The sequence below is a fragment of the Alexandromys fortis genome, unplaced genomic scaffold (genome assembly GCF_014885135.2).
Source record: "Alexandromys fortis isolate MF-2015 unplaced genomic scaffold, M_Fortis_MF-2015_v1.1 scaffold_0, whole genome shotgun sequence".
Taxonomy (NCBI): Eukaryota; Metazoa; Chordata; class Mammalia; order Rodentia; family Cricetidae; genus Alexandromys; species Alexandromys fortis.
Genome location: NW_026067949.1, coordinates 29,775,294 through 29,799,161, shown reverse-complemented (window position 1 = coordinate 29,799,161; position 23,868 = coordinate 29,775,294). Strand labels below are relative to the sequence as shown.

At 45.9% G+C, this 23,868-nt stretch overlaps 1 protein-coding gene across 1 annotated transcript in view; it reads left to right on the top strand.

Annotated features, from left to right (window-relative positions):
* The window catches only part of Scfd2 (sec1 family domain containing 2), a 314,706-nt gene that overhangs the window by 277,097 nt on the left and 13,741 nt on the right, over positions 1-23,868 (top strand). Inside the window, exons 6-7 of the mRNA XM_050149856.1 lie at positions 3,584-3,729; positions 15,913-16,047. Coding sequence (XP_050005813.1) covers positions 3,584-3,729; positions 15,913-16,047 — 281 coding nt within the window. The remainder of the gene's footprint in view (positions 1-3,583; positions 3,730-15,912; positions 16,048-23,868) is intronic.

Sequence of the window (23,868 nt, the reverse complement as noted above, 5' to 3'; positions counted from 1 at the left end):
CTTGGGTAAGTCAATGTAAAACAGTGAAATTTAAGTAAATTGTGAAAAATGGTTAAAGACCAATTAGAAGTGAATTGCCTTCAGCTGCTCTCCCCAAAACATGTGCGTCTCAGGACACTTGCCTTGAAGAAAACAGGAAAGTTGGAGAGGGTTGGCAGTTTGAACAGAAGTTATCCTTACGGGCCGTTTGAACAGCACACCTTCTTAAAAGATCTTTGCTTTATCGGTCAAGTTTGGCCTTTGCCTTCCTTCCAGCAGTTTCTGTTGTTCAGCTGGGTTACTTGAGTTGAGTTGAACAGTAACCCATACACACTTCTATCATACAGCCTGCTCTGTAGTTGACCTTAACCCGTGTGAGTTCCCAGCTTCTGCCTTAACTTTGATGTAGCATGCACAGTTCCCCAAGTAGTCTAGACTTTTCACTAAATCATCTTCCGTTTAGTAATGATGTCATACTAAAGTCTGTCTAATGGATAAATGTGTTCCTTTGTAGACTTCTCCCAAATTAAAATGGCCAGTGGGAAACTGAATGACTTTTTCTGTTCTATAGAATATGTTACTTTACATAAAATGTTAGTCTACTAGTCTTTTAGTGGAATTAAAAATATGTTGTGTGATATTAGAACTAGGGATGTTTCTGCTTGTTTTCATGTCTGTTTCTTGACAAGGTAATGAATAATCTAAATGGATAGATTAGATGATAGATAGATAGATAGATAGATAGATAGATAGATAGATAGATAGATAGATAGATAGATAGATAGATAGATGATAGACAGATTTCCTTGCGTGAGTTTATAGAAAGAACCCTCATTAGTGAACAAAAAGCCACGCCCTTGGCCTTCTCCTTTTGTTGATAATAAGGCACGGGCTGTGTTTTCTCGGTTGAGCTTCTGTGCAAATAGCAGCCAGGATGTGAGGCTATTCCACACTCCGGCCTTTTCAGCCCAGCTTTTCCTAGTTTTGAACCTTTTCAGAATGCAAAAAGAAATTATAGGCATGTATCTCAGAAAACTACAGGTTTCCCCTTTCCACAAGGTTTGGCATGGGATTGTTCCAAGGATTTGTGTGGTCTTGGATTCTTTCCATCAACTTCCTTCTACACCCCCGCTGGAGTCCTCCATGCAGAGTCTGCTGAACACAGAGAGGTTTCTCCACTCTGTTCTTCACCTCTGCACAGGTGAGATGTGGGTTGTCCCCAAAGGTTCCTGTGCTGGAAGATCATCCCCCAGGGTGCTGATATGACAGGGTGGTACATCATAAAGAGGTGAGACGGGACGGTCCACAGGTCACTGACATTCCCCAGAAGGGATCAGTTCTGATTCTGCAGAAAGAATTGTGTAAAGAGTAAGGCTGGTCTCTGTGCCCTTGCTTCCTGTCTCACCATGTGTTCTGTCCCCTCACATTCTCTCCTCATGGTGCCATGCTGTGACAATACCAAGTCTCCTCACTAGAGGCCAAACAGATCTCAGCTTTTTAGCCTCTAAGATTATCATGGAAACTTTTTACCTTCATAAGGTACCCAGCCTCTAGTGTTTTAATATAACAACACCAGTAAAACTATATGTATTACTTGTCTGTGCTGTGACAAAATACCATGACCGAAATCAACTCAGGGAGGAAGGGGTTTGTTTTGGCTTCTGGTTACAAAGGGATATAGAGTCGGTAATGGCAGGAAGCGTTTGACAGCAGGCAGGCATGGTGGCAGGAATGGGAGCTAGCTGACCACACTTTATCAAGACAGCTCCCCGCCCCAGTGACATGCTTCCTCCAGCAAGGCTCTACCCTGAAAGTCCCATCTCTCCCCCAAGCAGTGCCACTAACGGAGGACCAAGGGTCCAAATGCCTGAGCATATGGGGGACATTTCTCATTCAAACCACTATGCCATAGTTCAATTTGTTTTTTAAACAACAAGTCAGACATTTGTGGAAACCAGGAAACTTTGCCTACCCGTAAGAGTTACTCCACACAGTGTCACATACTAATGAAGAGTATGGGCTCATCCACGCACATACCACCTCTCTGTATGGGGGCAGCCGGGGTCCTCTGGATGCGTCTGTGTATGCCAGATGCATCCTCTGTTAGTTTAAGCTTAGTTGACTCCACCTCTTCCTTCCCAAAACAATTTCCTTGATTATCAAAATTGACAAGTATCTCCTTATTTCACAGGCATTTGCATAGCTATGGTCAAGAAAATAGATATCAGTAAAAGTTGACAAAGATGTAGAGAAACTGAAACCCTCTTAAGAGTATTGGTGGGAGTGTCAAGTAGTGTGTCATTTGGGGCACTGTGGATCTGGCATTCTTCAGACGGTTAACACAGAGCTGCCAGTGCGTGCACGTGGGAGAAATGAATGTGTATGTCCACACCAAAGCTTGTCCGTGCAGAACTACCAGCATTAGCATGTTAACTGAGACACAGAGACTTCCCAAGGGCCTGCCAACAGAGAAACTATTTTCTCTCTAAAAGTTTCCTACTGTGGGTGTTCCGGATACTGTGCAGACACATGGAATGTCGTGCACTGATACCGTTGACTGCACTGTAACCGTGCAGTAAAAAGAAGCAATGAAGTGGTGGTGTGTACCGCAGCCTGAATGAGCCCTGAAAACAAGGCAGATACAGGAAGTCAACTGCAAAAAGCTGGGTATTCTATGGTCTGTTTATATGGAATGTCCTGTCAGTGAATCCGTAGGGTCTGAAGGCAGGCTGGTGGATTCAAGGGGAAGAATCAAGAGTGTGTGCTGACAGATTTAGGGTTCCCTGTTGGGGTGAGATGGGCAGGCACATGTTCAGCTGGACAGCAGAGCACACGGGCCTGGATGACTGAGTGGACATAGCAAGGCCATGGCAGTGCCTAGTCACAGGAGAACCTAAACCTGCATCTCAATGTCCTTATGTTCTAAAGGGGAGAAATTGTACTTGTGACCTCAGGGGTCACATGAGAGGTGATGAGTTGACCCATCTGGTGTATCTGTGAATTGAAGATGAATGTTCTCAGGGTATCTCGTTTTGTTAACTTCTCTCTTATCCTTGATTGTTTCTCTTCCTGAGTGGATACATAACAGCAGAGTAGTCATCAGCGAGTGTGATTGCCGCCTTTGCATTTTTATTAGCTTAGGCTGCTCCCCTTTAAATGGTCCGGCACCTGGTTTAGCACATTCAACCACTTTGCGCGTACCCGTCCCAGCTAGTTCCACTCTTGGCGTGGCCCTGTCACCTTTCTCCATCTTGCTTCTGGAAACCGTCAGTGGCGTCCAGACAAAGGCTTCATCACAGCACTCTCGTCCATTTTCCTTGTGTTCCTCTTGGCTCCCAGTGTCTGGGAATCCAAGCCCCTCGGGAGCCTGTCCTCCGTGAAGCCTCTGCAGTGACTGAGGCCAGTGGCTGTGGTGCCAGGCGATTCCGAAGCCCTCTTCTGTCAAAAGTGTTCACGCTCATCGTGTCTCATTATTCATGTTCGTGAACAGCAAGAGCAAATGAGGGTTGAAGGCATTCCAGACTGTTATATTGGGCTCAATGTCATGAGGCAAACTTAATTTAAGGATTTGCTCACTTACGAAAATATCTCTGGACTGTTTCAGGCTGTGACTCTGCAATTAACCTGACATTTCCCAAATCCCAAAATGCTGTGAATGATGTCTTCACGTCTCTCCAGGAGATTGCCAGAGCTAGGACTCTCATGAAACAGTTTAAGTCTGTGTATGTTCCTGGAAATCATACCCATCAGGTGAGTGTTCGTGATCTCAGTACCTGTCTTGCAGCTGTGTTTTAGGACACAGAGGCCATGGCCACAGGGAAGGTTCCCCTCAGCCCATCCTTCTAGATAGACTCCCGAGTCCCCTTTTAATGGACCCTTTGGGGCTCCACTAAGTCTGAAAGCCTCTCAACTCATTTGTGCCCTAGACTTAATGTAAGTGGTGAAAACTGGATTGGAAATCATGCCTGTTTATAGCCGTGGGTCTGTCTCCACTGTAGACGGTAGCCTGAGGCAAGGCCTTTCCTCTGGGTCCCGCTGTTGTTGGTTCCAAACAAGGGACTGGCTTCACATGGTTTCAGTTCCCTAGCTCCAGCAGCTCATCAGTATTATAGCAATCAGAGGAAAGCAAGGGTTTAACTGACTGTGGACAGGACAGGGGACAGTTGTTAGTAAAATGCCCTGCAGCTTTCTAAGGGGAACCTACAAAGTTCTAAGGAGAACCTACAAAGAATGTTTTGACTGACCATTGAGTAGAAAGATGTGTGACAATCCAAGATTGGGGGGTAGGGAGGACTCTGCAAAGCCCTGAGTGGGAGACCATGCAGGAATTCCCAAGGGAAGTACATGGAGTCAAGATGCCCAGTGCTCTGGAGCCCAGGAGTCAGATGTAAGGATCCTGGTGGGAAACACATGCTTCCATGGAAGAACAAGTGTTTCTGATGGGAAAGATCACTGGGTATAGCTGTGGGAATCTTCTCCTCTGCTTCCCACGATGTCTCGATGAAATCTTCTTACCATTGGTGAGTTCCATGTGTCACAGTAGGAGACTGTGGCCATGAGGAGTGCGTCTCAGGGTGGTGGCTGTTTAAGTGCGTGTAGAGGTAAGCTGTCGTCCCATGACAACCCAGCAGAATCTCAGTGTTGACTCCTGTGTGTTCCTACAGTAGCTGACACTTGAGCACCCCTGGCCTTGGTCTCTCCCTTGCTTTCCACCGCATGGAGACCAGAGAAGCATTGGCCTGAGTTTCAAAAGGGAGTGCATTGCCACATACACTTAGCAGCCACGGCAGGTGGCAGTCTTTGTAGCCAGCATTCTATGTACCTTGGTTCTCAGTGAAGTTCTTAAAGTATTGACTAAAGGTGCTGAGAGCCATCCGAAATCACCCACCAAGATATCAAGACCACAGAGTTTGGCACTTGCAGAATTTCCTATCCAAAAAAAAAAAAAAAAAAATCTGGGCACATCAGCACCACAGAATATAGAACGTGTCACTCAGATAACCAAATATGTAATTTATCAGTTCAAAAAGAATCATCAATTCTAGATACTGTGTTGTGGACCAGGTCCAAAAGACATGCTGAGGCTGATGATATATGATAAAAAAAAAAAACCTCTAATTCAGAGAATGTCAGAAGGGAAATGGCTACAATAGTTGGCAGAGAAAATAAACCACAAAAAAAAAAAAAAACCAAAAAAACAAAATGAGGTCTTTTCCATTTTATGACCATCACTGGGCACTAATTTGGCCACCTTGACATAAACACACATCAGCTATGAATCATGGGTATGATAAGGACACTGTCTGTCCCCACATCATCACTGTTGTCATTTCTCCAGGCCTCGGGGCTCTGTCCTGCAGTCATGACGTCCAGGAATGCAGTTTTCCAATGTTGCATGCACTTGCCCTCATATTAAGCCAATTACATCAGCATGTGCAGTAGAACTCCCCAGCACTGGCGAGTGACAACTGGGGACACATGGGTCCTGTGTGCACACTGTGAAGATGACATTATTCGTCATGTAACGGAGTGAAATGCGCCATGGCAGTAGAAAGAGAAATAAGTTCAACAGGCAGGTTGCTGCATGCAGCTGCCTTTGAATTCTTTCCTCAGCCTCTTCTTCTTGGGGGAAAAACATGGCTCTCTCTGTGGAACATTGTTCTAATTTTGTAAAAGCTATAACGTAGGATAAAGAGTATATAGAAGTTTATGTTTAGTATATCTTTAAAAGTTTTGAGGGAAATGAAATAAACAGATTTGTGGGATTGTAGGAAGAGACTGGAGGGCGAGACATTGTGTGACATTGGGCAAGTCCCTTCACCTCTCTGAGACAATATCCTCCTTTCTTTACCTGAAACAAACCCTTTAGACAGGAATACCGACCATTTCATCAGTTTTTGGTTTTCCAAGTTGTTAAAGAATTTTATAGCGACAGCTGTGGGTGCCATGAGAACAAGAGATTCTGATGTGTTTGGTCCATGGTCACATCCTTGGGGTCTAGAGGCAGCTTATGCATGGGGGGTGCTCACCAAACATTTGTGGGGTGTATCTTCAGTGTGACGCATAGTGTGACTTAGGTCAGAGGCGGTACCGGAATACAAGTTAGGTAAGTGGGAAGGTGTATAGACTGGAGCCCGAGGCAAACCGTGCTGGCCCTAAAGATAGTACTTGGCCGGGTTTATGGTTTGGCCGTCAGTGGCCCTAAATGCACTTGTGCTGTAGATTGGTCCTCTCCTGCTGGTGCTACTGCGAGGTGAAAGCTTTAGGGGATGATGTCTCACTGAAGGAAGCAGTCATTAGGAGAGTGCCCATGAAAGATACATCAAAGCCATGCGCCCCCACCCCACCCCCACTTCCTGGCCACCAGAAAGTAAGCATCTCTGCCACCACACACATCTGGCATAATGAGCCACCTCCCCACTAGCCAGACAACAGCCACCGCCCTCAGAAACTGTGTGCCAAACTCACGTTTCCCTCCCGTGGGTTGGCTTCCCTCAGGTATTTTTTACAGCAGCAGGAAGGTGCGAGCCACATTACGCAGATTTCTATCCGTTGCTTCTTCCAGTTTGGTCTTTGGTCCCTAGCTTTAGGGAAAATGTGTGCTTTCCACCAGGAACATGTTATCACCTCACAGAACCTAGCTGAGATGTGCCAGCACACCCAGGACAGGACCAACCCTGATCTTGTCCTGGTTCCTGTCACCATCCACCCTGCACTGTGCTCTGGCCTCTCTGCCCTGAGTCTTGAAGTTCTGCAGCACCAGGCTCCTTCCCGTGCCTTCTTTCTGGCTTGGATGCACACATGCTCACTCTCTGAGGCTCTCATTTCCCTGCTGGCGCTGGAGCACTTTTGACTTCATCTTTACCACTTCCCCGAGGTCAGGTGTGGCACATATATAAAGTGCAGGCAATGTGCCTCTCTTTGGAAGGGGAACGTGATTGATAAAAGAAATGATCAAGGGGCTGGAGAGATGGCTCAGTGGTTAAGAGCATTGCCTGCTCTTCCAAAGGTCCTGAGTTCAATTCCCGGCAACCACATGGTGGCTCACAATCATCTGTAATGAGGTCTGGTGCCCTCTTCTGGCCTGCAGACATACACACAGACAGAATATTGTATACATAATAAATAAATAAATATTTAAAAAAAAAAAAGAAATGATCAAATCACTGGAAGGGGCAGAGGAGGACTGGAGATCCAGAAGTGTTCCACTCAGGATGTGGGGGGATGGGGACAAGAAGGCTGTCGTTGAAGGTCCTGATGGGAAGAACATAGCCATGACCAGAAGCAGCTCTTCTGCTCCCTGTGGACCTGTGGGCATTGCTTGCACTTGCCCCTTCTGGGTTGATAGGCAGGCAGCTGGGTAGATGCCAGTGCCTGGGTTCATGGCCCAGCGATGCCTCTTTTCAAACCTTTACCTCTCTGTGGCCAATTCCTCCTCTGAAGAAGGACATTCTCTCACAAAGATGCTCTGAGAATTTGGAGAATTAATGCCAGTCCAACTCCTGTGATAGCCCCAGACGCATAAGCAGGACTTACCGATCTTTCTCTATGAGAGAAAGTACTTGCAGTGTAAGTACTTGTAGTAATATAAAAAAACCCAAAAAGCCACCCAGAAAAGGCACGATTTTTAGGTCAAAAATGAGCTATAAGCTCTTTTTTTCCTTTTTTGCAAAGTAAAGCAAAACAAGAACAAAAAAAATAAAACAAGGATAAGTCAAGAACAATGGCACTGGGTTTTGATCCTACTGCACATACTGGCTTTGTGGGAGCCTAGGCTGTTTAGATGTTCACCTTACTAGACCTGGATGGAGGTGGGAGGTCATTGGATTCCCCACAGGGCAGGGAGTCCAAGGTCTGCTCTTCGGGCTGATGAGCGAGGGGGAGTTGATTGGGGGAGGGATAAGGGAGGCGGTGGCGGGGAAGAGACAGAAATCTTTAATAAATAATAATAATAATAATAATAATAATAATAATAATAATAATAATAATAAAACAAGGACAACAACAAAACACACTAAGGCCTTTCTCATGGGTCTCTAAAAGCAACATGGTCCTATGACATTATCTGTCTGGCACCTAAGGGACACACCAGCTCTCCAGCCACAGACTACTAACACTAGCCTGCACAGGACAGGACCATGGCCCTCCATGAGGAGAGCTACTACTGAGGTCTGCTTGTATGATAAGGTTGGGTTTAGGGATTATCCCTATAAACTGGAAGCCTACGGCCCCCAGTGCCTGGGCCTGGGTCTTTATTACCCCCCCCCCCATTTCTCACTGCCTGTGGCCCAGATTCCTTCCCCTGCGGTACAGAGTTTGATGTGCCATATGCCTCATCAGGAGGATATTAGCCGTGTCTCGGGGCACAGAGCTCATAGGCCTTCCAGTAAGTGTCATCTGGCTCCAGAATGATGACAATTATTGCTGAACAAGTCTTCAGGACAGAGGTGCTGGAGCCAATGCAGCACAGTTGTGGGCCTTCTTCCATGCCCCTGGCAGCTGAATAAGAAAGTCTAGGGCCTCGGTGCCCACGGAAGCTTGATTCATCTCATGCCCAGGGAAATAAGGCTCTCTGAGCAGACATTGGGCCCATCTCTTTTGTCAACACTCCCCAGCTTTGGCCAACAGCTGCCCACATCCTAAGCCAACCTCTATTCTCTCCCCTAATTGTATTAATGTCTACCCAAACCCAGACCTGCTCAGTTCCTTATGGGCAGGGGGGCGGGGGGATAATTGGTACCAAACAGAGCTAAACTAAGGACCAGGAAGCTTGGCATTGTCTCAAAGACACTTCTAACTGGAGTGTGAATTCAAGGGAATTCTTTAGTAAGCTTGGCTTTCATTTCTTCATATTGAACTTGGAAAAAAAAACTGCATTTAGTGTTTTAAGGAAAAGTTTGCTTCTGGATATAAGGAAAGATGGATGGATGGATGGATGGATGGATGGATGGATGGATGGATGGAAACACTTTTTTATCTTCAAACAAACCATTTCCTTTAAAAAAAGATGAAAGGAGAGAAAGATCATAGTCTCACAAAAAGCAAGATAAATAAGCACGGAACTGTCTCATAGAGCCCCCAGCATTTCAGAACAGATGTTCCCTGTGCCGTGGTGGGTGGGAACAAGCCAGACACCCTCCATGAGGCCAGTTTTTCTATGGTGCTGGTGCGTGAAGTCATGTGTAGAAAAGAGAGAAGCATGCTTCTTCAGAGGCAGAACCAAGGACTTCCAGCTCCCCCAGCACCAGCCAGCAGAGCAAAGTCAGCAGCCAACCCTTGCTGGGTTGAGGCTGGGCACCAGTTCATGTCTCCTTGGCAGCAGATACCTAATCCCTAAGGCACCGGAGTTAGACGGTAATATTTAATGTCAGAAAAACTGTGTACCCAGTCCCCTTCTGCAGGAGCTAGGCTCCGGCTTCCAGACACAGCCACACCTTATCTCTACACAGAGCTACCAAGAGACACACACTAGTATTTTGTTTACCCACACTAGTGTTTTGTTTCTCATTCTTTCTTTGAGTATAATATTTTTAAGCCCAGTTTGTTCTTGAAAACATACTGCAGGAGATACAAAGTCCCACCCCAATTGATAACCTGCTGGGAGAGGGGAAATCATCCATTGGGGAGAAAACTGATCCCAATTTTTATACTTACTTTTTATTATATATATATATATATATATTTCATTTTATATATTTATATTCATTATAAGCATGTTTATATTTATTCCCCAGAATTGGTATAAAGGCAGATATACCAATATTTCAAGCCAAAATGTTATTCTGACCTCAGTGTTCTTTTTCCCATCTGATATTTTTATAAATGAAGGCATCTTCACAAGCCCCTAATCATTACATGGGTATTGTGCATTCTGGGACTAACAGCAGAGCTAGTCCTGTGGTTACAGCCACCCTGGTGCCAGCCTGCCCAGAACCAGAAAACAGTCAGAGAAGCAGTGGTCATTTTACTTCCCTGGACAGTCCTTGTGAGCACCATGAGGCGTGGTGCAGTCCACACAGTGACGGGGGAACTGTTTGACTTGGTGTTGAGGTTTCCCTTGGCTCAGAACCCTCACACCCTGTAGGAGGTGATTTTTCAGCCACAACTCTGTAGCTCTAGCATTCCCCAAAGGGACACTCCCAGTTATTATTCAAGCGTCGTCAGACTTGGAGAAACCCCAAATTCTAGCTGTCTATCAAATATCTGTAGTTCCCCCAGTCTACAGCAGTGCACCATGCAGGGGTCATTCTTGCCATTAGTAGTCTTGCCTGTCTTCTAGTTTGACATTCTTTCTTTATCAGGTTGCCAGGGAAACAGCTGGAAAGTTAAGCAGAAGTCAAATTCCTATACAGAGGGCACAAAGGGTTTAATAATCCTCTGCCCACACAGACAAGTGAGGAAACAGGGAAATTACTGCTTCATCTCATCCTTAATGTGTCCACGGCTAAGACAGTGCTCTGAACCCCATCTCCTCTTCCTCCTGGGAATAAGCGAGACCATATTTTCTGTAAATGTGGACAACTCTAGTCAGTGAGTTATGGATGGAAGTGCTGCGTTCTCGTGCCGCGCCTGTGACATCTTTCCGTGCATTCTGTCCCCTTCTCTTTGACCTGCCATCAGCTGAAAACACAGTCTCCAACACAGGGCTGCAATGCCCTGGAAGTCCTGAAACCACTCCCATGTGGGACATAGCTGAAGGATTGCCAAGCACAGAACCACCGCACCCCAGAGCTCCTGAGGGTTGAGACAGAGCAAAGAGTCAATGACAAGTGAGGACCTGCTTGATGCTAGAGCAGACCACACAGCTGCTCTGCCCCCTGTAACGCTGTGTGACACCTCAAAAACGATGTGGGTGGCACTCCCGAGATGCCCCGCCTGTCACCTTCTGCTGGCCCTGGCCTGAGAAGCAAGCACATGGTGCTTCACAAAGGGGACCACGACAATCCAAGCTGCTTAGTCCAGAGAGTGAAGTCACCTGAGTGGCTGGTGGCTGGGGGAGGGGCAGGTTCTCATCAGTGTTGGGAGACTTTAAGCGGACTTTCCAGGCAGGTGAAGGACAAGTACCGCTTTCTCCCAAAATCATGGTTCTTCACCCGCACAAGCCTTAGTTCTTCTTAGTCCATTGTTTTCATAGACAATTTGAGAATTTCCCTATCCGTTATTTATGTGGCAAAGCTTACAAATTTATTTTTAAAATAACTAACACTTCTATTATTCACTATGCTTTGGCTATAAATAAAAATGGGAAAAAGGGAGAACACTACAAATGGCTTATACTGGAAAGGTAATTTGTTGGATCCACAACAAAAGTCTGGAAGTCAACCTAAAAGCTATTAGCATTAGTAGCGCCCCAAGGTGGAGCAGGTCCCTGCTGGTCTCCGCTGCCTTGCCAGCCCCTTCTTTCACTCCTATGGCAGAGTCAGGCTCAGCTGGCAAAGCACAAGCGTAGCTGCCAGTGTCACAGGCCAGCCTTCCACAGCTGCGTATAGGAGAAAGGGCTTACAGCTCAAGTGTCACATCTTAAAGAGACAGAGTATTGTCATATGAGAATAGAATCTGAGAGGTTGTGGCCAAAAAAAAAAAAAGTGTAAGAGATTCGTGTCACACGAGTGTGTCAGAGCGGAGAGAAAGGTGTATATAGAGCTCTTCTGGATTTGTGTGATGTCTTAGCGATCTTGTACTTTTAATTATGGTTATTTCCACATTCTAAGTAATTGCCCACCTTCTGCTGGCCCATGGCTGAGAAGGGCATGGTGCTTTATTTGTTTTAAAATAAATAAATAAGAAAGATTTTTAAGCTTCCCAGTAATACAAGGCAATTACAAAGACTCAAGAATGAAGGTGGTGCCTTCAAATCCTTGCGCCAAGCGAGCCCAGGCCAACTGGCAGACACAGCTAGTGCTTAGCCTCACAGGAGAGCAGAAGGGAGACCAGGATAGAAGAGAGAGGGGAAAGCCATCCATCTATGAGCGTCCATACTTTCTCTATACCCTCTGTTCTTCCTACCAATCCCCCATCCATGCTAGGGTCTTTACAGTACTGAGAACAATCCCATCCCTCCTAGTACAACCTGGCTTGGAGAGAGGGGCACAGTACAGTGCTTCTGCTTGGGCTCAGAACCACCCTGACCAGGGTCTGACCCTCCCCAAACCATTGCTCTTCACTATGGATGGCATCAACCTTAGGTGGTTTACGTATAGGTCATGTTGTTTTGTATAGGTCATTGAGTATGCCTCTCTATCTCTCTGGTTTTTGAGACAGGGTTTCTGTCTGGCTGTCCTGGAACTCTCTCTGTAGACCATGCTGACCTCAAACTCAGAGATCTACCTGCCTCTGCCTCGTGGGTTCTGCCACAGCCCAGTTTCTTTTCTCTCTTAATGTGCAGCCTATATGTATTTCTCTGTTGTCCTGGTTGAAGCTGTTCTATATAGCCAGTTTAATATAAACCAAGCAAGCAAATAACTATTAGCTGTTCAAAGGAAGGGATGGCCCTTCCTGTCTTATTCCCCTCATGCTATGAATCAGCATTTCACTCAGTTGCAAGTAGCAGTGATCTGGAGACTAGTTACTTAGACATCCAAGGTTTATTTCTCGTGTGAAGTGGCTGGTCCTTGCTAGGCTGTCTGTGTCGTGGTGATAGCAACCCTGGCTATAGAAACCAGTTTCTCCTGTCAATGCTCTGTGGCCTTAGGACTATCCCTGTGTTCCATGCAGCAGACCAGAGAAGTCGAAGACAAGGACATGATTCCACTTTGAAAGACATGTTTCTAAAAGTCCCATGGGATCCTTCTGCTTCTGTCTCTACCCAGAAACTGGAAATATAGCTATCCCAGCTATATAGCAAGCTGGAGGATGGTCTCTTAGTCTGTTGATAATGTACCTGACTGAAAACTGAGTCTGGTACTCTAATGGTTAAGAAAAATATGGCAGACAACTTGATTGGCTTAGTAAGCTTTGGGGCATTAGTGCGGCATATCTATGGGTGTTTTTGTGAGGGCATTTCCAAGGAAGATGAGCTAAGGAAGTAGGGAAGACTGCCCAAGTGTAGGGCATGATTTTGCGGACCAAGATCCCAGGTGGAATGAAGGTGGGGGAAGGAGCAGCCAGCCCAGCTCTAATCAGCCGGCTTGCACTCCATGCCGTTTACTTGAGGAAGAGCGTCAATGGAACTGAAGGTCTGTTGTTTTCTTTACTTAAAATTTATATTAGATTATTATACAAATCCATAAGTAAAATTATTAATTTGGAAGATGGAGAAAGAAGAGAACAAATACTTGCTACTTCTTGAGCCCAGGACTCAGATTTGAGTGTATTTCACCCCAATCTCATTTTCATGCCTGAGTAATTTAACTTTTAACAGCAGAACGGGGTCTGTTTGTACTGATGGTTTGCTTTAGAAAAACAAAAGGCACGCAACCCAGAGTTCCACCTGTCTCTATCCCTGGCCAGCACCCGCCCTTCAGTTGCCGCTGGAGACAGAAGTTTCTATCACACATTTGCTCCAGATTCAGCAGCTCCAAGCTGCCGTGTCCTCCCTGCCCACTTTGTGTAACCGCTAGCCCATGGCACACGTGCCCCTCACTTGGCACCTTTCACTCGCATGCCAGTCTGTCACCACGGAGGCTCCCTTGTCGTGTTCCTAATCCTCCTTGCTATAGGCATTCCTCACTGATTAGACAGCTCCCTGTTGTCCGGCACTTGAGTGCCTGTGGTGGTTTGGATAGGAACAGCCCGCATGGGATTGAATCAGTGGTGCATAGATCCAAATGCTTGGTCACTAGGGAGTAACCTCTCTACTCCCTAATGCCAGGAATGAAGAGGTATGGCCCTATTGGAGGAAATGTCTCTGGAGGTGGGCTGAGAGGGTTCAAATACGCACACCAGGACCAGTGTCTCTCTCTTCTTGCTTCTTGTGGATCTGGATGTAGAACTCTTAGCTACCAGGTCTGACCATGTGCTGACATGCCCCCCATCATGATAATGATCTAAACTTCTGAACCTGAAAGCCAGCCCCAATTGAATACCTTTTTGTACGAGTTGTCATGGTCATAGTGTCTCTTTACAGCAATAGAACAGTGACCACAACAGTGGCTTCTAATCATTCCTTCCTTCAGATAATAAATGGTGGTTTCTGAATGCATTTCCATGCATGAACATAGCTTGAAAAATGAATTGCTAGGAGTAGAATTGCTGTGTCAGATGCATTTTGAGCTTTGATGGGTACTACCAATTTACATTCTGCTTTGATTAGAACCATTTCCTCTCCAACCAACCTGAGAGTGCCTGAGAGCCCTTGGCCAAGGCAAAAGTATATGATTTCAGACTTTCAAGTTTTGTTCAGTCTGAGCCTTTAAAAATCCATCTTAGTCAGGCAACTCACAAATGCCTCTTACTCCAAGGAATCACACACACATCCTACTCTGGCCTCTGAAGGCACATACTCGTAAATAAAATAAATCTTAAAAGAAAACTTATCTTGGTGTAACTATAATCTGATTTCCTCTAGTCATAAGCAAGGTTGGCCCATAGCTCTATCCCTGCCTTATCAGTGTTCCTGCCCAGTACTCACTCAGCATGACCGCTAACCATGAAATTTCTCTGTACAATGGTCTCCCTGACCAAGTCAGTATCAAGGGACTTGGATCTTCCACTGAGCCAACACAAGCCCTCCCAAAAGTGTGGCAAGACTTGGTGTTGCTAGTCTACACACTGCTTCATTTCTGAGCTATTTTAAGGACTTAGAATTGAGAAAGATAGCTCAGGATTCCTGTTAGAAAAGCAAGAACAAGCTGGAGACAGGGCAGTACATTGCATGCCTGTAACCATGGCTACAGCACCTCATGTTTGCCCCATGTAAAGAGCTACCCAGAGCTCAAGGCAGGCTGCCTCTAGTAGTGTCCTGTTCGAAGCTGGCTTTCCTAGGGTGACTATGGATCAGAACGTGTGGGGAGGGAGACGCCACTGTGCCTGTGTGTTGAACATCCCAGATGCATTGCCAGATGAGTGTGGGACAGCGGTGGGGTTGGAGGAAGGTGGCACAGTCTGTGGGATAAGGAGATTCAGGAAGCACTTTCCAGCAAGAAGTCAGGAGAATTCAGCAAGGCAGCCGCCTCCAGGCAGAGCTAAATAGCGGCCTGCAGGGTATTTAGGTCACAGAAAAGGAAAGTGCTCAGAGCACCCATCAAAACAGAGGTGTTGTAATCCAGTGTCACCTTTATCTTCAGGGATGGCTACAGTGCTCTGTGACCCAGTGCCACCCTGACCCGAGTCAGATTCCTTCTGTCTTCTCAGCTCCTCTGCTGACATAGTCATACATAGAGTTGAGCTCTGTGGAGGAAGGAGGATTAGCTTGGATGTTGACAGCCATTGCAAATAAACATTCACATTCCAGGCAGAGGGATGAGTCTAGGAATGTCTAGAGACTATCTTCATGTTTATGAAATGACAAGACTTTATACCGTACTTCCTACATAAAACCGTCACTTTAAATCAGGATCGAGCATTTAGTCCTACTATGACTATAGCTCTGCTGAGGGACATTTGGCTACAGAAGAGACCAGAGAGCCAGGGCAGCACTGGAGAACTGCATGAACACAAGTTGGGATCCCTGTGATATTAAATTAATAAAAATAAAAAGGGTGTGGGACACAAAATTAGAGAGGTAGGGAGAGGAGGGCAGATCTGGAAGAAATTAAAGGGAGGAGTTGGAGTAAATATGATGAAAATACATTGTATGAAATTTTCAAAGAATTAATGAAAATATTTTTAAAGACTCAAGGTTGTTTTATAACCTTGCACTCAAAAAATCACAGCCATTGCTCAGTATCAAACTGAACTCGCTTTAATTTATTTGATGCAGGTGAAACTGTCTCCAGACACAGAAAAAAAAAAAAAAAGTACTTTTGCTCATAGCACAATGTTCTGTCTTTCCAGGCATCCTACAAGCCATTGTTGAAGCAGGTTGTGGAGGAAATATTTAATCCTGAGAAGCCAGATCCCGTTGACATTGAACATACATCCTCAGGCCTTACTGATCTCCTTAAAACTGGATTCAGCATGTTCATGAAGGTAAGTAACCAAGAAGGGGCCATTCTCAGTGTCACAGTGTCCCCTTGACTGAGTATGGGAATGCTGGCACACAGTTAGCCCCGCCCAGCGCCAGGGAGACAATGGTCTACAATCAGGGAAACCCTCATTGACCATTTGATGGGGTGCAGTGTGAGCTCCTTGGACCTGAGTCCTTTCATTTTTCCCTAGCACACATACAGCTGTGGTGGCTGTCACAGGGCATCCTCAAGAGCACCGCTGGACAGCTTTTACTCTCATGAGCCACTTGTCACCAACAGGAACACATGTACTACTGTTCACTGGGCTTAGTGGCATCCTCTGCCCTTACTTCTAGAACTTACTCTGCCTGGTAATGAGCAACTTTGCATACTCCTGTGACTAGTATCACCCCAAGACTCATTAGAAAGATTTGTGATGGTCAGCAGACTCCTTGAGTTTCTCTGGCTCCTGTCTGGGGTGGGTCAGAATGACTGAGCAACTCTTGGAGTGGGGATGAAGGAGGAGAAAGCACACAAATGGGATCTATTTTTAAGCCACTGTAAAGTTTCTAAATTTAAAAGGATCTAAACAAGATTGCAGACTACCCTCCCAGGCTATGCCCGTATTTCAGCAGTAATAACTCTTGGAAATAATAGAATGTTTTGTCAACTTCAAAGAGTCTTTGAAATCATGAATTAATCTGCATGAAAACATCCAGCCTTTTGGAGTTCAATAAAAGCATATTCCAGGAAAACTGGCCCATTCCAAAACCCAGAGAGGACCGAAGGCTGCCATCGGACTGGAAACCAGCAGTAAAGGCTGGAGTGGCCTTCCACCCTTTGTTCTCCTCTTCCCTTACCAGCAGCTTCTGACGCAAGGCCTGGCTGCTCAAGTTCTTTTTCTTTCTTTCTTAATAAAGCAGTGCAGCTGAACTTCTGTAACGTGTCTGGAGCTCCTGTGCTGACTCTAAGCCCAGAGTTGGATCACTCTCTGCTCCTCTATCCTGAGGAGCTCTTCCTGGTGGCCATTTTCTTTTAAAAAAAAAAAAATTAAAAAGAAAATAAGGAAGGAGGAAGGGAGGGAGGGAGGGAGGGAGGAGAGAAGAGAAAATTAAAAACAGTAATAACTTCTGGGATAGACATTTCCAGCCCTCTGGACTTAAGTCCTTCCTCTACAAGCCTGGACCTCTGGTGGTGACCATGGGCTGTGTAAGGATGTTAGTTGTAAACTGATTCCCCGAGTGCGTTTTCTGTCACTGTCCCATGAATCAAGAGCTGTCACACTTGGAAGTCACCCCTGTAAACTCTGTACAATGTTTTCTCCCTCTTGTCCTGTGTTAAGCCATTCCACCATCCTATGTGGCCTTGCCTAGGGAGCATGGGACCCTGAAAGGGCAGCATGGGAAATGAGGTATTTTGGAGCTCCTGAAGGCTTCAGCAGCCAGCCAGCTGACCTCGGAGGGAAGGCTCCTGGGAGTAGATTAAGGAGGAGAATTTAGTTCTCCCAGCTGCTTTAACTTTCTCAAAAAGCTATGTTGAGAAGGAGGCAAAACTAGACAGAAGGACTTCCACTCTACCCCAGTGCATGTTGAGAGGGGAGGAGGTGAAATACAGATAGACCCACAAGTGGTGTGAACAGTGTCCAGGCCTCCCACCCACAGTCATAAGGACAATCCATGTGAACCAGTGAGCCGGAGTGTTTCCGTCCACTCTCCTGTCCATCCTTATGACAACCTCAGCAGCAGGTCCTATCCTTATCCCTTTGTTGTTGTTATTGTTGTTGTTTGTTTTGTTTTTGTGGTTTTTGAGACAGGGTTTCTCTGTGCAGTTTTGAAGCCTGTCTTGGCACTCACTCTGTAGACCAGGCTGGCCTTGGAACTCACAGAGATCCACCTGCCTCTGCCTGCTGAGTGCTGGGATTAAAGGCGTGTGCCACCACCTCTTATCCCTCTTTTGCCCAGTGAGGAAACTGAAGGCCTACATGGCTAAGCAGTGAATGCAAATTTCCCAAAGCCTGGGAATTCATCTCCTTTTCCCCTATTCTGACGTGATTTCCACAGAGCACACAGCAAATGGCAACTCCAGGGTGTGTCCTCTAGTCCAGAGCACTTGCCTGGAGTGGGGGGGCTAAAGGACACACAGCATCCGCAGCGCCATAGTGGTGCTAGGCGTGTTCTCGAAGGTAAATATTCTGTGTTATTGATTCTGGTTCTCTTTGGTATTACTCATCTGCCTTCCCTTCCCTGAATCAGTGCAGCCTGATGTGGGAAGTCCTCCTGTATTTGCGTTACTTTTATTGGTTAATGAATAATGAAGCTACTTGGGCCTATGATAGGGCACAATAGAGCTAGGTGGGGAAACTAAACTGCTGGGAGAGAGTAGGCAGAGTCAGGGAGATGCCATGTAGCCGATGGAGGAGACAGACTCCCACAGGAGCCTGCAGGAGCCTTGCTAGTAGGCCACAACCTTGTGGTCATGCACAGATTAATAGAGATGGGTTAGCTTAAGATAAAAGCTTGCTAGCCATTCACCTACGTGACTAGCCAAACAGTGTTTTAATTAATACAGTTTCTGTGTGATTATTTTGGGTCTGGGCAGCCAGGGAACAAACAAGCAGCCTCTGCCTACAGCAGCCCATAAAGAAGATCTCTGCCTGGGTTGGTCATGGGGTCACTGGTGTGAGTGAGGTCACACAGGGTTCAGGGGCACCTGCCATTCCTCCCACTGCTTTTCTGGGACTTGGGCCCAGGGCTCATGGGAAGAATGAACCTAAGATTGCAGATGTCTCCCTACAGGCTACATCTTCATCCTGAACCCTCAGGGGCAGTTACTGCCCCTGTCTCTGGTCACTCACTGTCCTGTTCTGTGCCCCTGGAATGTGTTCTCTGCTTTTTCACTCGAGACTTATAGTGCTGAGGCAGAAGGAAACAAGGAGGCAGAACTTGATGAAATAAAGTCTGCTGCATGGCTACTGTTGTACAAATGGGAACATTCTCAAAATGTAACTTGAACTGGAAGGGAGATGCTGGTCTGTCCCTGGTGAGTCCTTTCTCTGCACTCAGTGTCATTTCCTGGTTGACTTGGAGTGACAAGAGGCAGTCTACCCGTGATGTAGAAAATGGAAGATGAGAGGAGATTGGAGATGTGATACGATATGCTTGGAGGGACAGGGACAGGGCCACAGTCACACTGTGGGAATATGGCATGAGGCTCATCACATGTGGCAGAAAGAATGCAGGAAAGGGTGGCTCCCTCAGGGCTCTGAACTTTTTTTTTTTAATATTTATTTATTTATTTATTTATTTTATTTATTATGTATACAATATTCTGTCTGCATGTATGCCTGCAGGCCAGAAGAGGGCATCAGATCTCATTACAGATGGTTGTGGGCCACCATGTGGTTGCCGGGAATTGAACTCAGGACCTTTGGAAGAGCAGGCAGTGCTCTTAACCACTGAGCCATTTCTCCAGCCCCAGGCTCTGAACTTTTGCGCATACTCTGAGGCTGTATTTATAAATTGTTTAATAACTGTGTCCTGGTTGCCATCCTCCAGGCTGATGTTTTTCAGAGTAATATTCTTCTAAATATACAACATAATCCACTGTACACCAGCAGGTTGAGACAGTTTGAATGACTGTAATGAGCACCACGTAGGGGAACAGACTAGACTCGTTATGTCTGGTTAGGTAAAATGGCCTGGCCTAGCCTCACACATCTACACATGTGCGACTTGAAGGTTTTTCTCAGTTCAAATCCCACCGAAAAGACTGTGCGAACTATGGCTAGAGCCTGGAGTACTGGTCTAGGACTTTCTCTTCGGGGTCCTCAGCACTTGGCATTCTGCATACAGCAGGTACTCACTGATGGGGAGCAGTATGGTCAGAGAAGATGGGTTACAAAGCTCACTCAGCATAGCCTGAAGCCATTAGTTTCTTCTTCCAACTACACTGGTCCCACTGAGTGGAGGGAACTCTTTCCATGACCCCCATGAAGACCTGAAACCACAGGTCTAAGCCCTGTGGACACACAAATGCAGTGCCTTTTCTCACTAAGTGCATGGCATATGTTATGGTCTCAGTGTGTGCAGTTTGCAAGTGTGACAGTGAGCTAGCCCTTTCCCTTCTTCACACTTCCAGTGGTTGAGGGCTTGTTCTTAACGTACATCTTTGTTGTAATATGAGCGGCGGGGCTGCGTCCCCAGCACCCTAGCCGCCTGCAAGCTTATGCCCGAAATAACAACACACAAACTGTATTCATTTAAAGATTGCTTGGCCCATTTCTATCTAGCCTCTTCTAGGCTAATTCTCACATATTAATTTATCTCATTTCTCATAATGTGTGTAAGCACCCCAAGGTGTGCTTACCGGGAAGATTCTAGCCTACGTCCATCCTGGGTCAGAGCTTCATCGCGTGTGTCTCAGAGAGCAGAGCTATCTGGCATCTCTCAGGAGACAGGGCATGGCGTCTCTGTTCCACAGAGCAGAGCTGTCGAGTCTGAGCTCACTTCCTCTTCCTCCCAGCATTCTATTCTGTTTACTCCTCCCACCTATGTTTTAACCTATCAGGGCCAAGGAGTTTCTTTATTGCTTAACCAATGAAATCAACAGATTGATATATGACACTCCCACATCACATCTTAGTAACCTCTGCGGACAATTATATATTTCCTCATCAAGTCAAGAACTTTCATCTTCCCACTTACGTACTTTACAGCTTTTCTTTGGCTTATCAGATTTGCCAGCACCCTGTTTCTGGGATATAATTTGCACTTTGGGGCCATAATCAGGTAAATTAAGGGGTGCTTAAACCAACACTTTGATGCTACCGAGGTCGGTTGATAACTCAGGTGACTTTTTGGTGACTAAAGAGGGGGTGCATGTGTGGTATGGGCACTCCAGACAGGGATGTCTCTCAGTGACTAAAGAGGGGTACATTACAGTATAGGCACTCTGGACAAAATTGTCTCTCAGTGACTAAAGAGGGGGTACATTGTGGTATGGGCACTCTGGACAGGGATGTCTCTCGGTGGCTAAAGAGGGGGTGCATGTGTGATACAGGCACTCTGGACAAAGGGATGTTTCATGTTCAGGCTGGAGAGAGCAGAGCAAGATTTCATCGTGCTTCTCAGAGCTGTTTGCAACTTAAAATGTAAGAGATTGATTTCATACTATAAATAACCAAGTGTGGAACACAAAACCTCAGATAAGGAAAACTGCTGCCCGGCCCTTAAGCCTGAAGCTTCATCCAAACTTTCACAAGTAAGCGGCACTATCAGCCGACTCCAGTGAGCCTCATCAGCTGCCCTCATCCTCCTGTCCGACAGAGATGGAGGCCCCCTTACTCCATCTCCACCCCACACCACAGCGCTGAAGTCTGCTTCTCCCACTGCTTCCTCTCCCTGGAGAACAGAGCAGAAGCAAAGGTGCTGATGTTGCAGAATGGAAGACCTGTCCCAGCAGAGTGGCGGATGGGGGAGCAGATGCTGGGGTGGTTTGGGGTCTCTTCTCCATGTTACATTTATTCTGTAGTGTGATTCATTGAATAGTAGTTGCTCTCTTAATCTATATCCCCCAGCCCCAGCTAGTACATGCTCTGTAAACTTCCTTCAAGGGTCTGTCAGCAGTGGAGGTGATAGAGACGGGAGCCACATACCTGCAGTCTGACTGGGTGAGAACCACTCAGCCCCTCTGTACCTTCATTTCTTCATATGTAAAATGGGATAACATGGAGTTCTTGTGAAAATGTAATGGCATGCTTGGTACTCAGCACCAGGACTGACTATAGTCAGTGCTTCTTATTATGACTCTGTTGTCCCTCCCTACAGACTGTAGGCAAGAGAGAGCCACGTTGGGTATCTTTATACCCTATACATAGCCAGTGTTTGGGTATGCACACAGGTAAGGCAGATTATGAATCTGAGACTATCCTGGGCTACTAGCAAGAGCCTTTTTCAGAAAGAGGAGGAAGGAAGAAGTCAGGTACGGTGGTATATGCCTGTAATCCTAGAATTCAAGAGATAAAGATGGGAGAATTTTGAGTTTAAAGTCAACCTGGGCTACATAGTGAGCTTCAGGTCAGACTGGGCTGCACAGTAAGACCCTGTCTCAAAAAATTAAAATAACAAAAGAAAGTAGAAGGAAAAATAAGAAAGGATAGAAAACCTGTTTTTAAGATGAAGACAAAGAAGAAACTGCACACTCTGCCTGCAAAAAAAAAAAAAAAAAAAAACTCCCAACACTGTAAATCCCCAGTGGTTCCCACTTGCCAGAAGACAAGCAGTTGGGTGACCTTGTCGCGTGTCCCTGGAGCCATGCTCATGGGCTGCAGTGTTCTCTTCTAGACCCTGTCTCTACACTGTAAGCCCGCGTCGTTGCTCTCCACAGTCTCAGTGACATAAACTTAACCTCTCTTTGTCAGTTGCGGGGTTGGTGAAGATCTTCTCCCAGTCAGTGGGTTGCCTTTCTGTCTTAGTGACAGTGTCCTTTGCTTTACAGAAGCTTCTCAGTCTCAGGAGGTCCCATTTATTCAATGAGGCCCTTATTGTCTGTGCTGCTGGGGTTTTACGTTGGAAGTGGTCTCCTGTGCCTATGTGTTGTAGAGTACTTCCCACTTTCTCTTCTATCAGGTTCAGTGTGTTTGGATTGATATTGAGGTCTTTTATCCACTTGGACTTTAGTTTTGTGCATGGTGATAGATATGGGTCTATTTTCATTCTTCTACAGATTGACATCCAGTTTTGCCAGCACAATTTGTTGAAGATGCTCTCTTTTTTCCATTGTATACTTTTAGCTTCTTTATCGAAAATCAGGTGTTCATATGTTTGTGGGTTAAAGTCAGGGTCTTCTATTCGATTCCATTGGTCGATTTCTCTGTTTTTATGCCAATACCAAGCTGTTTTCAATACTGTAGCTCTGTAATAGAGTTTGAAGTCAGGGATGGTAATGCCTCCAGACGTTCCTTTATTGTATAAGATTGTTTTGGCTATCCTGGGTTTTTTGTTTTTCCATATAAAGTTGATTATTGTCTTCTCCAGATCTGTCATCTGCACCGTACCCCACGTGTCAGGGCAGTCGCTTTAAGGAAATAAAACATGCATGCTTCCTCTCGAAAAGGGATCAAGAGCCAGAGGACAGGAAGTATCGTCATGGCCACTTTTGAAAAATATAGTCTGTATATGGGTAAACCCACCTCACATGGCTGCCCAGGGCAATAAGGGAAACACTTTCTAGTCCTAGGTGTCCTTCCTCATGGAAGACATTGAAATCATTTACACTTCTGACCTGACTTCAAAATCAGTGATACCAGAATGACTGTACTGGAATAAAGAAATACCACTTGCTATTTATACATTTTTTCAAACTATCGATTAAAAGGCAACTTCCTAGATTAGAACCTGAGGGAAGCAAGCATGCCCTTTTATCTGAGGAAGACTTTCAAGTTAGCCTGATCACTTCTCAGCCAAAGGGAAGGCTTGTGACCAGCCACTAGACTGTCATCCTCCAGGAGCATACAACCCAGTGAGGTGGTCCACTGGGGTGGGGGACCACCGCAGGCTGCAGCTGGCATGGAAAGCCAGCTGCCTGATAGACTCCTGCACAGAGCACCTTGTGGTCCTCTGAGTAGAGCTTACTCTCAACCTAATGAATCCATCAAAACACACGTTCTCCTCTCCCGGAATGGGAATTTAATTTAAAGCTAGCATGTCTAATAGGCAGCACTTTGAAAGTGCATTTCTGGAATCTGTGGCTTGGGTTTCAGTCTCCCGAGAGTAATAGACTTTATATCTACTCCATGTGTTTGGCCCTTGGTTTGTTTTGACTAAAGGACATGGTCTGTCAAGAT